This window comes from Limanda limanda, chromosome 20 (assembly GCF_963576545.1).
Source record: "Limanda limanda chromosome 20, fLimLim1.1, whole genome shotgun sequence".
Classification (NCBI taxonomy): domain Eukaryota; kingdom Metazoa; phylum Chordata; class Actinopteri; order Pleuronectiformes; family Pleuronectidae; genus Limanda; species Limanda limanda.
Genome location: NC_083655.1, coordinates 21,402,500 through 21,417,711, shown reverse-complemented (window position 1 = coordinate 21,417,711; position 15,212 = coordinate 21,402,500). Strand labels below are relative to the sequence as shown.

General features: G+C 41.2%; 1 protein-coding gene across 1 annotated transcript in view; it reads left to right on the top strand.

The window, feature by feature from the left end:
* Positions 1-15,212, top strand: part of plppr5b (phospholipid phosphatase related 5b) — a 106,619-nt gene that overhangs the window by 15,965 nt on the left and 75,442 nt on the right. The window contains exon 2 of the mRNA XM_061093969.1: positions 12,742-12,930. Coding sequence (XP_060949952.1) covers positions 12,742-12,930 — 189 coding nt within the window. The remainder of the gene's footprint in view (positions 1-12,741; positions 12,931-15,212) is intronic.

Below are 15,212 nucleotides of genomic sequence, written 5' to 3'. Positions count from 1 at the left end.
TATACATGCCATCAAGCTGTGAACGAGATTATGAGTCAAGAAACAAAAACTCGAAACAAAGAACTGAAGGGTCCACCCAAAGCCCAGCTAACTGAGACTCTACAAGCAAAGAAAAGAGGAAGGATTAATGGGCCATGATCCAAGAATAAACATGGTGTATCCACAAAGACATCAGGGAGAGGCCCTCTGGGATGGCCCCTGGGATGAACTGCTAAGAGAGTACCTCAGTATGCATGAGAGTGGATGATGAGGAGGAAGAGAACATATTGTGGAAGACCAAGTCCATCTGTTGGATGTATTATTGGCTACATTAATGAATGGAACAGTTGTAGAAGGTCCAGAGTGGTCCCTGTGTATCCCTATAGGAGCATCAGGGGCTGTAACTTTAAACTGATGGTGCCAACGGTTTTCTGGTCCATCATCTGTCCAGAAGAGTGCAGTACTAGGATAAGGTATGACACTGTGCAGAACCGTTAAACTACTTGACCTTTTGTAAAGGACCCAAGCTTGAGGAAGAACCCCAATGTCGGGGTAGGAGTGAGATTTCTTTAATATGAGGGTGTGTCTGAGAGCAAATAGTCTTGAGCAGGAACAGAGCAAGTTTGTCCTCTAGAAGGGATCATTTGAGAAAGAGCTAAATCTGAACATGAAATGAAGAAATAATGCTCTCAAATGAAAGACAAGGCTCTTGAATAAAGACAATATAAAACAGTTTTTGCTGATCTCCTCATACAGACTGGAATATAAAGCAGGACTATGCACACCCCTCCCTCCTCTCACTGCCCATTTCCAGCAGGACATCTGTTGAATGTATACAGATTTACTTATTAACAAATGGTTTAGTTTTTTCCTGAGAGGACAAGGAATCAATTAGATTGGATTAGAACGCTAATGGTTTGAGTAATCTGATAGAGGACGAAGCTTGTGCTAGCCTGCTGCCTCCTTCTTTCTAGGAACTGAATAGAAGACAGCCAACAGATGTGTGTTGGCTCATCAGTTATAAAGTTAAGAGCTAAGCGACTTCACGGCAAAGAAAGAGTAGGATGTTTGAGTCTGTACTCATATGTTGCATTTAGTGGTTTTACTATCCACATACACTGTGTTTTGTCATACATGGCCTTATTATGTCTGAGTGGCCATGTATGACAAGAGCTTGAAAGGGAGTAGTTTCTGTAAGTCTAAAATGGCTTGACCAGAGGTTACCATAGATCATAAATGTGAATCTGTGCAAAGGAAAACATGTGTGAATCTGACCATCATATTGGTTTTCTAAAACCGAGATTTGGGACTGAAGGGCAGTCAGATATGATTCAAATATACCGATTTTGACCATACCTAATTTGTCTTTCTTCAGATTTTTGACAATCAGGAAAACTCTGGATTACCTTCAATGATGACATGTTAAACATCAACATGTGAAAAATCAAAAACTTCTAACAGTTATTCAATGATTAATTCTCATTAAATCTGCATGGCAACCGGAGGGTGGTTAGGATATAGTTAAAATTGTGGAAATGATAATGATTATAAAATCCCTCCACCACCCAACCACCTCCACACCTAAGTAAGAAAGGTTCTTACTATTAGCAGAAAATAAAATGTGTGCGCGAAATTGGCGCCGGAATAATGCCAAGGTCACACCAGCCGATTTTGTTCTTATCACCATGTGTATGTTTGTGAATCAGAATCATTCTAAATCGACAGGTGCGTGTCCACTCTCTATAATGGGGGGGGGGGGGGGGGTTCTTGTCCGGGGCAACACCAAGTTAATTACAAACGCGTGTTTTGATTAGCAGCATATGTTTCCATTACGGCATGGGTTAAACCTAACCTGTAGTAACGGTTAACCTTAAAGTTACTCTCAAAATCCCCAAGTCAACCCGAACCTTGATTAGCCAGTATCCTTGCTTGGTAGTTCAGGCCCCAGGACAATGATCCAAAGCAGACCTCAAAATCCACATCGACAATCACAAGCTTTAGTTCTTGGATCAGCTGTCATAGTCCCCTTGAATTCATTGAAATGTTGTCGATTTTGTTTTTCAATTGGATCTCAGGGCCACCTGAAAGAATATAAGAACCCAAAGTGATCTGCAAAGAAGAGTGGGTGAAAATCCCAACATCATGAATAGAATGATGCAGTCAGCTACAAAAGTAATCAATTGAATATCAGCAGTGACTGAATGGAAGCCTCTGCCATGGAAAGGGCATGACCTGGGTGAAGTCTGCCACTTGGCTTGAGGCCCACACAACAATGAGTGTGATCAAAAGTTTTGTAGATGGATGGATGGATGAGAATAATGGAATTATAAAAAAGAGAGCTGTGGTTGCCCTCAGCTTCTGAAGTGCTGCATTAAAAAGACGGCCTAATTTTGAATTAAATCTTTAGAGAGATTACACTCCTTTTTTTATTAGTGTCTTTGTAATAATTTGATGTGATGAGCAGATCACCTTCAATAAGTGAGACACCCACTTCCCTTTGTCACCCGTTTGGATGCAAGTCATTAGCAACGTGTTAGATGGTTCTCCCACAAATCTGTCCCTCCATGGCTTTAATAAACAACGATGGCACCTGATAAATAATCCACCTCTTCTGTTCTTTTGTATGTTGTATTCTTAAATAAAAGCAGGTTTCCCCTTTGGTTCTTATAATTGACCAGAAATCAGTTGCATACAATCTAATTCTGTTTAGAACTTTACATTGTGCTATGCTACTTAAAGAAGCAGAAGTTTATAAAAAAGACAATGTTAATAAGCCACAGGAAAATCTGTTGCAGACACAGTCAAAATGTCTCACCAAACCTGACATTAATATGATAGTAAACTTACTCTTATTGTATCATGATATTGTTTTACCCTTTTGATTGATTAGCGGGATCAATAATTGCCATCAGGGACTGTCACCTGATGGCAAGAGTTGTATTTGAAACATGTTGTGGAAAAATAACTTTTTTAACATAACCATAGTTATGAAAAATTTAGAATTGAAATAATACCTTACTTGAAATCTCCAACAGTGAACAATGCCATTATTAGGATTTTGTAAATGACTGATGGTGAAATAAAATAATTTTAATCTAATTTGAACAGAATCAGCAAAACATTAACGTGGTGACTGATCAAAACAGACATTAAAACGCTAACACCTGCCGTGTGCTGCTGCATTTGCATAGACCATCTGGTCCCATCTCTCCTCCCACTTGTGCGTGATGTGCTCTGTGCTTTTCCCAAAAATATCACACTAACAGGTAGAACTAGTTCAGGTCAGGAAATCAGCTGCATATCATAGTATTATAGCTTGTTGGCTTTACCTTCTATAAAATCACATCCTGAGAATTTTTGTCTGACGCCTTTAAATATTGTAACTGATAGGCATATTGTAAGATTCAGCTTTCTCCTTAAAACTGGTGTAAAGCAAAATGTCAATAACAAGGCATCGGAACTAGACTGTGTATTTGAGATTGTGTAAGAAGGTAAACCGGCTTTACAAGCCTCCGAAGCATGAGGGCTGTATTGGGATATGTCATTAATTTAAAACTAACAACCCTAGAGTTTGATCTACTTTGTAATGAGAGAGAGAGAGATGTGAGAGAATTTTGGACCATCTTCACACATTACTGTAGCCTGACGTTGTCATACTCATTATTCAAGTCAGAATATGAGTCTGAGACCGCTCCATTGGGCTGTGACTATGGGGCGTGTTTCAACAGAACCAGGAAACAAAATGCCTCTTCGCTCAATTGGATAGATCTACAACCAATCAGAGCAACGTAGTATGTGACGTATGTCAAGCGACGCATAGTTGTTGTCAGTTGTCTGTTTCACGAGTTTATTCACTCTCTAAATAAATCAATGGAAATGCTGCTAATGCCGCTCGTATATCCACCGGAGGCAAAGCCCCCAGGAAGCAGCTGGAGGCCAGGGCTGCTTGTGAGAGCCCCGGCCGGCGGCGGCGTGAAGAAGCCCGCTACGGATCTCTCTCAGAGCCTCGCTACCGGCCCGGGACCGCGACCGGCCCGGGACCGCGACCGGCCCGGGACCGCGACCGGCCCGGGACCGCGACCGGCCCGGGACCGGGGCTCTGAGAGAGATCCGTCCCTACCAGACATCCACGGAGCTGCTGATCCGCACGCTGCGCTGCAGAGCTCCGCTGTCATGGCTCTGCAGGAGCCAGCGAGGAGGAGAAACGGCAGCTAATCGTTTTACACTTCCTTGTTGCTCCAACATTAACTACAACAGCGTCCCAACTTGTGTCTTTTTTGTCTCATATGTGCTGAGGAGCGTAGCCCCCCCCCCCCCCCACTCTCTTTTTATTTATATGACTGCTTGTGTGGCTGCAGCATCGGGGCCAGCTGATAAATTAAACTTTTTATGAATCCCGTAGGAGGACGGCAAAAACATCTGTTCGATCTACAAATGCCTTGATCACGTTCCTCTGTTCCTCTTTCAAAATGAATGCGCTGTCGATGTCTGCTGAAACAGACTCGATGGCAGCATCGACACATCTCAGCTCTGCAGGCAGCGCTCTCTGGTGACGTGGTTGATTACGTCACTGTAGATCATCTGTCAATCATCGTATAAAGCCCGCCCTGACGATTTGATTGGTCCGATCATCTCAACATCTACCTCATGGACTAAGAAAAAAAAATTTCAGACATTTTTGGTTCCCAGAGGATAAATATGAATGAATTTAGAATTACATCAAAGTAAATAAAGTTATATAGGTATTTAGTGATTACTAAGTGATTCCCTGATTTTATAGCTCCACATGAGGTCAACCTTTTTGGATTCAAGGTTAAATTGGCAGGTATTGGATAGATTTACATGAAATTTGGTTCATAAATATTCAAGATTAACACAAGCTGATAATGACTGAATGATTTTTCATGTAGCACTATCAAAAGCTCAAAATGTCATTGTGAGTAAATTAACTACAATCAAATAAACACTGCTGAAATTAAGACATTGCCTTCGACTTCAGCTGAAATGTGTTTAGAGCCCAAAGCACCAGAGTGCACGAGCACAGCCTCACATAGTTGCTTGCATGTTTGTTGACTGTGTGATCAAAGTATAGAACCAATGCGTTGATTTAGTTTTCAAAAACTGGCATTGTGAATTATGAATTCCTTCTATAATTACAATTCCTAATAGTTTTAAATGTAGACCACTGTAAAATCAGGTACAGGATTAGCACACAAATAGTGTATATAGTACATTGTGTGTCCTCTTTAATGTGACCCAGTGTATGTGGAGAACACGGCGCTGCACTGGCTGCCCCAGCATTCAGTCTCCACTTCCACCCATGCCTGCCACAATTGGTTTCATTCATGAACAGGGGCCTGCAGGAACTGCCTTCACATCAGTGGGTCGCAAGAAAGACACTGCATGCATTTCTTATGAAGTGTGACATGCCAGATAAGCCTGGGCTGCTTGAAGCATGTTACTTTGAAGTTTTCTCCTCTGCCGCTTTGCCTTTTTAATACGAGCTGTTTATTCACACGCGATGATGAAATCAAATCTGGTGTGCTACACTTGACTCGAACTCTGTTAGCTGAGGTATTTTTGCATGCTTACTTCTGTGATATATTGACTATATCTAGGTCACAGTGCTGCCTTTGGCATAATGGTGTAATAAAACACAATGTAAGCATTTCTCATATTTCAACCACAACACGCATATTTATAGATTCTCTGTTGGTCATAGAATAATGGTTAATTAATCGTAATTGGGGTAAAAGTTTGAACCACCTTAAAGGAATGATCACCTTTTGTTCTCAGGGGAGTGCGAGGTAAAACCAGATCTGATCCGAAGGCCTTATTCAGGCTGTGATACAATGGACTTGAGTTTGGACAAAATACAATTCTTCAGTGTGTGGTTGGTTGAGGATGTAGACCTCTCTGTACTTACTGTTGTAGTAAGGGTAATAATAACAATATTTCCATGTGTTGCGCTCAGTTTGATCTCCAAATAAACTGTTGCCTGTTGTCTAACTGTTTCTTGCTCTGTCAGACTTTGTTTGAACAGTTTTTGAGTCTTCCTGAGTTTAGCGATTTAGCAAGTGATTACAAAATTGTCTTCAAAAAACTACAAATGTTAGCCAAAACTATCCTTGAATCAAATCATTTTCTCTGCTAATATTCTTCTCGGTGACCGTGTTAGTGTCAGGAGTGAGGAGGTGACATTTTAACTTGTTAAAATCTCATTTACATTCAGGGAGAACTTGAAGTGGCATGATATCAACACCCTAACAGCCTGATATATCAGCTTGTACTGGCGGCTGTGATATCACACTTTTGTCACACGATATCAAGGTACCATGATAAAGTTTGTCATGGGTGATGCTGAAAAATAGCACATTGAGCGCATTGTTATGAAGAATTTTAAAAAGAGTCTTTTTTCATATAAAAATGAAACAGCATTCACAGTTTATGTTCAACTGACAATGACTGTAGTCAGAGTTAAAAACAAATCATTAGGGTTCATTTTGTTGTATGACTGATCTGAATTGTACTTTGATCTCATTTTAACAACATATTTCGTTACCTTATATATATATTTTTGGCATTTTGCAAATTCTAGTTCATACTTCCTGACCTCCCTTGGTCGTATCTTTCCATGCAGAAAGTTTTGGTTTTATCATTTGGTACTGTGGTGTATTTTCTATCTGAGCTTTAAAGCTTCCAACAAATACAAGTTCAAGTTATAGTTAGTGCTCTAAAGTTCCTGAAGTTGTGCCAATAGGATTCTAAGATGATCTGTATTCTTCTCTGCTTCCCTGTAGCTGTCATGGAATGTTTACCCTCTTTCTTTACTGCTTAGCAATGACAGTGATTTATTTCAGCTTTCAAACGTATTACTCAAACCGGAAGGTTAATACGTCAGACTTGTGTTGCTCAAATGACGGCGTACAATCATTTTGATTACAGGTGCAAATAAAAGACGAAGAATGCGGCAAAGCATGCAAGCCAGTTATGGCAGCCATCTCAAGCTGCGCTGCTCCAGTCATGTGATATGCCTCATTCTCCACATCCTCTACAAGACACATTTTCCCAATTTGGCAATCTATTTAAACAGAGAAAAATTCCCATCATTCCCTTTTTTGCTTGCCCCCCGCTGCTGTTGCGTCAGTATTGCGGCCGGTAGATTCAGCCCCTCCACCGTCCCAGCATCTACCTAGGCTTCATCAGGGGGGTTTTAAATATTCACTCTTCTTTCATAAAACAACCAAACACAGTTGGCATAAAGCCAATACAGTGTCACTAACATCATTACTGTCTGATTTTCTCCCAGGTTGCCAATAGGCAAGTGCTCAGTCAGGTGGATTTACAAACAGACAAGAGGTGCTAACAGACATGCTGGTTTGGTTTTGTTGAATAGAAATCTGAAAACCATTCTGACACAGTACATTTATTCTTATTGTGAGCTGAGATGCATCCTGTATGGGTATATGAATGTGTGTGAAGGTGTGTGGAGCCTGTCTTCTGCTTGATTGGTGTGTGTGTGTGTGTCTACCTTAGCAGTAGATTGTGGGACCCCTCATAGGATGAGCGTGACAGATGGACATACAGGTCTACAGTGGGCTCACCACTGTTTACATGAACTGTGCTCTGATTGGCTGTATCTGGAGCCTATTTTATGTTTGATTTGTGTTTGTGTGTGGAATTTGTTTTTTCCACTTTTATTTTATACTCTGTTAAAACCACCGATTCAAATAGGATATAGTAAGTGTATAGAAATGATTACCCTTGTTTTTACTTGCAGGCTTACAGACAAATCTTATTTTCTTTCACATCTGGTATAGAATGTTATTTAGACTCACCAAGAACTTTATTACATTTAATATACCTGCTTATTAATGCAACTATCCTATCAGCAGGGCACATATAGTGTAATCATGCAGATACAGATAAAACCAGACCAGTTCTTATTCACATTATGTTGAGGAAAATGTGAATGCTGTGATATGATGGTTGGTGTCAAGGAAGCTGGATTGAGAAATTCTGAAACTGAATTCTTTCACTTAAAAAAAGTCTCTACAGTTCTAGATCAGAATGGAGCCATGGCAAAGCAATCTAACATGTAGTGAGCAGCAGTTCTACAGATGGAGACACTTTGTTGATGAGAAAGGTGTGACTAGTGTGGTGAGACTGGTTGGACTTGACAGAAAACTGTGATTTAGATAACCACTCTTTTGAACTCTGGTGAGCAGAAAATCCTCTCAGAATGGAAAATATGTCCAACCTGGAGGCAGATGGGCTACAACAGCAGGGTTCCGCTCCTGTCAGCCAAGAACAGACATCTGAGGCTGCAACACTGGACAGATGAAGACTGAAAAATGAAGCCTGTCTGATAAATCTGGGTTTCTGCAGAGAGGATGGTAGGATCAGAAGACGACAGCATAACCTGCCTTAGGTCAACAGTCCAGGATGGTAGTGTTGGTGTTATTCTTTGCACAATTTGGCCGGCTTCATACCAATATATCACCTTTTGAAACCCTGTCTGAGTATTTGCTGCGCATGTTCATCCCTTATTGGCTGTATAAAGGTAGTCTCAAACTGGTTTCATGAACATGACAGTGAGTTCACTGAACTTCAGTTACCTCCCCAGACGATGTGAATCTAGTAGAACTTATTTTGGATGTGGTAGAACAGGAGATTGGCAACTTGAATGTGCAACTTGAGAGTGCAGCTGACTAATCTGCAGAAATAATGTGATCCAGTCATGCCAACATGGAGAATATGTCGGAGCCCATTGGCTATCGTCTGACAATGAATCAGCCTCTTGGGGCAACGGACAATATTCTGGGGGCTCCGATGTAGACAGCGGAAATCTGGGCCAAGTCGTCTGTTTACTGTTAAACTGTTTACAGTCAGAATAGTTCCTTTATCCCACAAGTTTAACATTTCTCCACACAAAACATACTGTACTACTTTTTGTAGATATTTATGTCCACATAGCATTTTTGCCTAATCTCTTATTACAACTATCTGTATATGAATGCAGATAAATTAAAAAAACCTGATCGCCAATGCATTTCATTCTAGGAGTTCCAGCTCTTTTGCTCTCCACACAAACTGTTTACCTGCAGGCAACCAAATCCTACTCAAATGTGATTGGTCAAACTTGAAATGGAAACCAGAATGCCTCTGGTCCCGAAATCTTGCCACCCGCCTACAGTTTCTATATATTCACATGAATAATCTGTTTTTAGAGATACACATGGGCAGAATTTCAAAGGAAAATTTCAAATATCTTGTGGAATTAAATCCACGGGGAACTGAGGATGTTCTGAGAGAACAAGGAGTAAACTATCAGAATTAATGTTATGTTCTTAACTAGAGGGTTCCTGTGTACTGTTGGCTTTGTGAAAACATAACTGTCAGCACTCTTCCACATCTAGGAAATCCTGCTGTTGGGAGATTGCTGGGTTGAAATCACAAATTGAACCTGAATGTCTTGGAAAGCAATGAACTGTCCTGGAGCTGTGTTGAATGTGCAGGATGATTACCATCAGGCGGATGTGTGAAGTGTCACAGGTGTCACTGGCTGTAAATGTCTGTAGCTAACATTCCTCAAACTGCTGCAACTGAAAAGAAAGCTCTGTTCAGCTGAATTAATTTGATAATATCCACTTTACCTGTAGTGTTTACTTCTTGAGCAACTGGAGCTCCTCAGCCAGTATTAAAATACTATACTTACCATTTTCTTCACACTCCACACATCTCCTCCTGATAATAATGAGTTCCTGCTCAATTCACTCTATGTGGTAGTTTAATGCATGCATAATTTTTTCTTGTGACACCTTAAAATGTCTCTGTTCTGGAGGTTCTCAGCCATAGTAGGTTGGACAGTGTTTGAAATTGTGTCCACACCTATTAAATGGAGTATAATCAAATGTATTTCAGACTTAAATGTTCCCCTCAGGATGATTTATAGTCCCTGTTATGATCCCCTGACATTTCATCTGGCACCATCACCACGTTCAAATGTTAGTTTGGTTTATGCTTAGAAAGTAATCAATCCTTCCAGCCTTAGCAAATACAAGCATCCAAATCCTGGGCTCAGACTACACATTAGTTTATCTATTAAAATGGTAACTGTTTTCTTCCTTGCTGTGTCATGGCTATGAGACATTAGACTACATGTGCCTCACCCAATCACCTTTTGCAGTCTTTTAACATAGCATGAACCATAAAAGAAGCGTTTGTCACTGACTTCAGGGGACAAGACTGCAAACAAACATGATGTCCAAAGGGGGGTGCATGATATTGGCTTTTTGTTTTTTGCTCATCATAGCCTAAAATCCCTTTCCCTTTTTCACAATTCCCCCTTGCGACACCAATAACATTCTGCTTTCACTTGGTAGTTCAATTTCTTGACTAATGGAATAAGTAAATTAGATTAAAATTGGATTCATTGTGAACAGAACGCTTAGACTTTAAGGCTTAGATCCGAGCAGGAGGTACAACTATGAATTAAGTCATTCCAAAAGAGTGTCCAGGCTCCCCAGGGCCTCACGAATGAGGCATCAAGTTTGGAGGTCTCATAAAGGGCTTCTGGTGGGAGGGTTTGATGGGAGATTACCAGGCACCCTGAGTAGATGTGGTAAAGTAGTGGAGGCGGTTAATGCAGTGTTCACCGTACTGAAACGACAACTCAATGAGAAGAGAGGGAGACCATGTTAAATTTTGACGTCTTAAAAGTGATTTTCTCAAATTGAGAGTGTCGGGTTGTGATTGGATGAAAACAGAATAAGTGACTTAGGTAACATGAACAAGCAGATAAGTCTCAGCTTCATTTAATCTCTTTTCCTCTCGATCCTCTCAATTAAACAATCTGTCTATGTTTCCTCCTAAAGTCATGATGACCGGGATTTCTAGTTTATTAGACAGTTGTTAGTCTAATAACAGTAAATTATTGATGTATGCATGAGGTAATTAACCATTTTTGATGATACTATGTAGAGGAAAATGCATCATTACATCTCTCTGGCATCTTCGAGCATGAAGCTAGGAGTATATAGATTTGGCCTAGTTAGTCATAAAATGGGGAGTAATGATGGAATGACACTTTAATGGCAGCCATTAGTCAGTGCTGTCAGTGAGTACCCACCTGACGCCCAGCATCTCTGCATCCTCACCTCTATCTGTTCGTGTCCATCTGTCCCTCTGTCTCCTCCACCCTCATCTATGGATTTTAATGTGCCAGTATAGCAGAATAAAGTGTTTCCGCTTGGCAAGAAGGATAAATGTGTGAAGTTCTTTGACAGAAGTATGGAGTGGAAACAGCAGGTCTGCAACACTGCTGGGAAACAAGATAAGCACTTTTTAAAGGCATGACAATAACAAACATTTATTTGAGAGTATGTTACAGTGAATGATGGGAGAATTGTCAATGAGATGGTTCCTTATTTTCTCTACGAGCCTAGCCTGGGGTCATATGTATAAAATGCAGCCCCTGAAATGAGTGCGGAATAAACCTGGATGACTGTAGACATGGACTGAGCCATATACACACTGATAGAGTAGTTTGTGTACACCCAGTTTTATGAATGCACAAGACCACATGCACTGATTAGTCTACAGGTAGGCTTCAGTCCAATAGTAGTACTTGCATGCACTTTTATATTTGTGTGCAAGTATGCAGTTTCATTTTGGTGCAGGAATGACTTAAAACCTACACAGGTTGGTTACAGGGGTACACCACATGCACATGGAGGCTTCAGTCCATGAGATGAAATTACAAGCAGTAACGGTGTAATAATTGCATACATTCTCATCTGTGACTTCTTTGTGTGCAAGTATGCAGTTTAAACCCTGTGCAGGTTAATGGTAAGTAATGGTAAAAAAATTTAACTACATTTATGGTTACAAGGGTTAAATAGTTAAATGTATTTTGTATATTGTGGTTGATCCTGTTTCCTCTTATAAACACCTCTTTCATCGTTGCTTTAAAGCAATAACGTGCAACAATATACAATGTGAACCTTTACTTCAATTAGCTTTATTTACTTCAATCCTCATCGGTTCATGCAGCTTCTGCTCATCTCATTCATTTTATTTTATCCAATGATTAAATGTGGGCTAAATTTAGAGTTGGGAGTATCTCTCTCATACACACACCACTCTTCCCTTCCTTCCCCCCCCCTCTCTCTCATACACACAAACCCACACACACCACCCACTCCCCCCACTCTCTCTCTCATACACAAAAACACACCCCCCCCTCTCCTTCTCATACACACACAAACTCTCACTCCCTCTATATTTTTTACACACATACCTCTCTCTCTCTCTCTCTCTCTCTCTCTCTCTCTCTCTCTCTCTCTCTCTCTCTCTCTCTCTCTCTCTCTCTCTCTCTCTCTCTCTCTCTCTCTCTCTCTCTCTCTCTCTCTCTCTCTCTCTCTCTCTCTCTCTCTCTCTCTCTCTCTCTCTCTCTCTCTCTCTCTCTCTCTCTCTCTCTCTCTCTCTCTCTCTCTCTCTCTCTCACACGCACACGCACACCCACCGTCCTGATTCTCGGCAGCAGTAGAGCAGGGGGATCCAGAGCGAGCGAGCCTCCGCCGTGATCACAGAGCGGCTCCTCGCGTGCAGCCGAGCCGACATGAGGCGGTCAGCGGGAGTCGGTACCGGGGGGGGGGAGGAGGAGGCTGGGTAGGAGAGAGACGGACGGGGAGGAAGAAAAAAGCATTTGTTCTAATTAAATGTCTCTCGCTCTTCGTCTGCATCATGCTGTACTTCCAGCTGGTGATCATGGCCGGGACCGTCATGCTGGCCTACTACTTCGAGTACACCGACACCTTCAGCGTGCATGTGCAGGGCTTCTTCTGCTACGACACCACCTACACCAAACCCTACCTGGGACCGGAAGACAGCAGCGCCGTCCCGCCCGTGCTCCTCTACGCTGTGGTGGCCGGACTGCCCACGCTGCTGGTGAGTGAACTGGGACCAGTGGATCTGAAATGGCATGTGTAGATGATCAGCCCGCTTTACATACATTCTATTATAAATGTAACTCTGACACGTTAGTTCATTCATCTGTTAGCCGATAGATGTCCTGTGGTATGAATGATTGGTGAATTTATCAGCATCCCCTGCTGCAGCCTCTCCGACGGGAGCTCTGCTGATTCTCTCATGTAGAACTGTAAAATGAAAATCGGACAGAATCAGACAGATTGAGATGTCACCTTGGGCTCCACAAGCGTGTGGTGATCAATACATTACATGACAGATAATCTGATAGTGACGATATCCATATTTGGCGTTTAACACCCTATATTTTCTTATTGATAAAAAAAACACAAAATCTCATTTTGGTCAGATTGATTTAACTGTTAATCTTGAGGTGATGTTGGTCCGTACTTGATAGGTTTTTCTACAGAGCACATTTCCCACATTGATTACTGCTGACCTATGCTTGGTCTTCGGTCTCCAGTGTAATGAGAAAGACCAAATTTACAATGCCATGATATAAAGACTGATGTCCCATAACCCAGCTACCTTCCTGTTTATCTGTATTGATTTGATCTCTTCAAAATAGACCTAAGATGACTCATGAGCAAATTACTTCATTTTAAGTGATATTGTTTTTTGTAGAGATTGCTAATGTTTAGAAAAAATGCAAATGCATCGATTAGTGCAGCTGTAATACACTTTTCTCTCCTACATCTTTCTCTGAGCTTTGATATAATGCCCAAAATGGCAATATCAACTTTAGAATGATGTTGTGTCAGAGTTCAGTCAGAAACCTACCTGTTGATCCATAATCTGATTTGATCTCCAAAGAGTGGAGCAGTGACAGATGTTAATTGGATTATTCTGAGGAGTTATTAGTCTGCCAAGCTGTCATCTCTGATGCACTAAAGGTCTTGAATGCTAATGTGATTATCTTTGTTAAGATTCCTGCTGATTTCTGCCTGATCTTTGCCTTCCATTATACATTATACATGGCGCTACAGATACAATTGAATTGAATAATCTAAAAATAACGGTGTTAGATATACAGTAGACTGCACTGACTTCCTGTCCTCATCATATTAACTGCATAGCCTCTAAATGTATGACGCTTGAGCTATGTTGCCCTGCTCTTTCATTAGCTCTGCCAATTACAAGCTGATTGTGCAATGAACTTATAAAATGCAGCCAACAGGGGTGACTGACTCTGCAGCTACTTGCCTGCCTGCCTCTGTATACACACACACACACACACGCCCATTCACACTCGCACACGCACACTCACACTCACAGAGCCGAATAAGTGACTACCGCCCAAGCATCCTGCAGCACACTCTAAGTCTCCGTCTCATAGCATAATAATAAATGATTGCAATCGGTACAGAGAGGACAGCTTCTTCACTCTTGTCTCCCTGCTGAAAATTTGAATTGATCAGCAAGACACAACAGAAGCAATCTTGGAGAAAAAGTGTCCTGTTCTTAAAAAGCACTTTTTTCTTGACTGACTGGTTTGTCAAGTCAGGGAAATGCCTTTTTTGAAAACTGGATGAGTAAAGTTCGAATGATATTGTATTGCCATTTACCAAATAAGAAGGGTCTGATGAAAAGACGGTATGGAGTAGCATTGTTGGAATTGTTGGATTCTGTGTTTTTTTTGGAGTTTGATCCATACAGTGGACAAAAAAAATCATGTTTCCTCTTTCTCCATTCAGTTTTTCAGTTTCTTGCAAACCTCAATATAGTGCCATACTACATAACTGGAAGTATAAGACTAGTGCTCTTTGGTTTTGTCTTAAAGTTGAAAAATCTTATGAAAAGATGAAACCCATGAGTTAGTCCATTTATCAATAGTTTCTGACTTCTTACCCCGTCAGTGGTCTGCACTTAAGGGCTACATGCTCTCTACGCTTCAATGTAGGGCTGGGCGATAGAATGATATCGATAATTATTGCATAACTTTTCCTCCATAGATATTTAAGACATGTCAATATAATAGAAATAGAACTTATCACGTCCATGTTTTGACAAACAACACAAACAGCCAATGAGAATAGCTGCGCGCCGAACCGATCATGTGGCTGGAATAGAGTCACACCCACATCAGGTTAGGTTGACGCACACAGCACAGAGTGTAGGAGCAGCAGCAGCACACGTGCTAATGTATGGGCTCCTGCAGAGAGGTGGACGACACTGCATCGAAGAAGTGACTAAACACAATCATGTTTTCAGCTAAGTTCCTAGTTTCAGCAGGTTTTCACTTC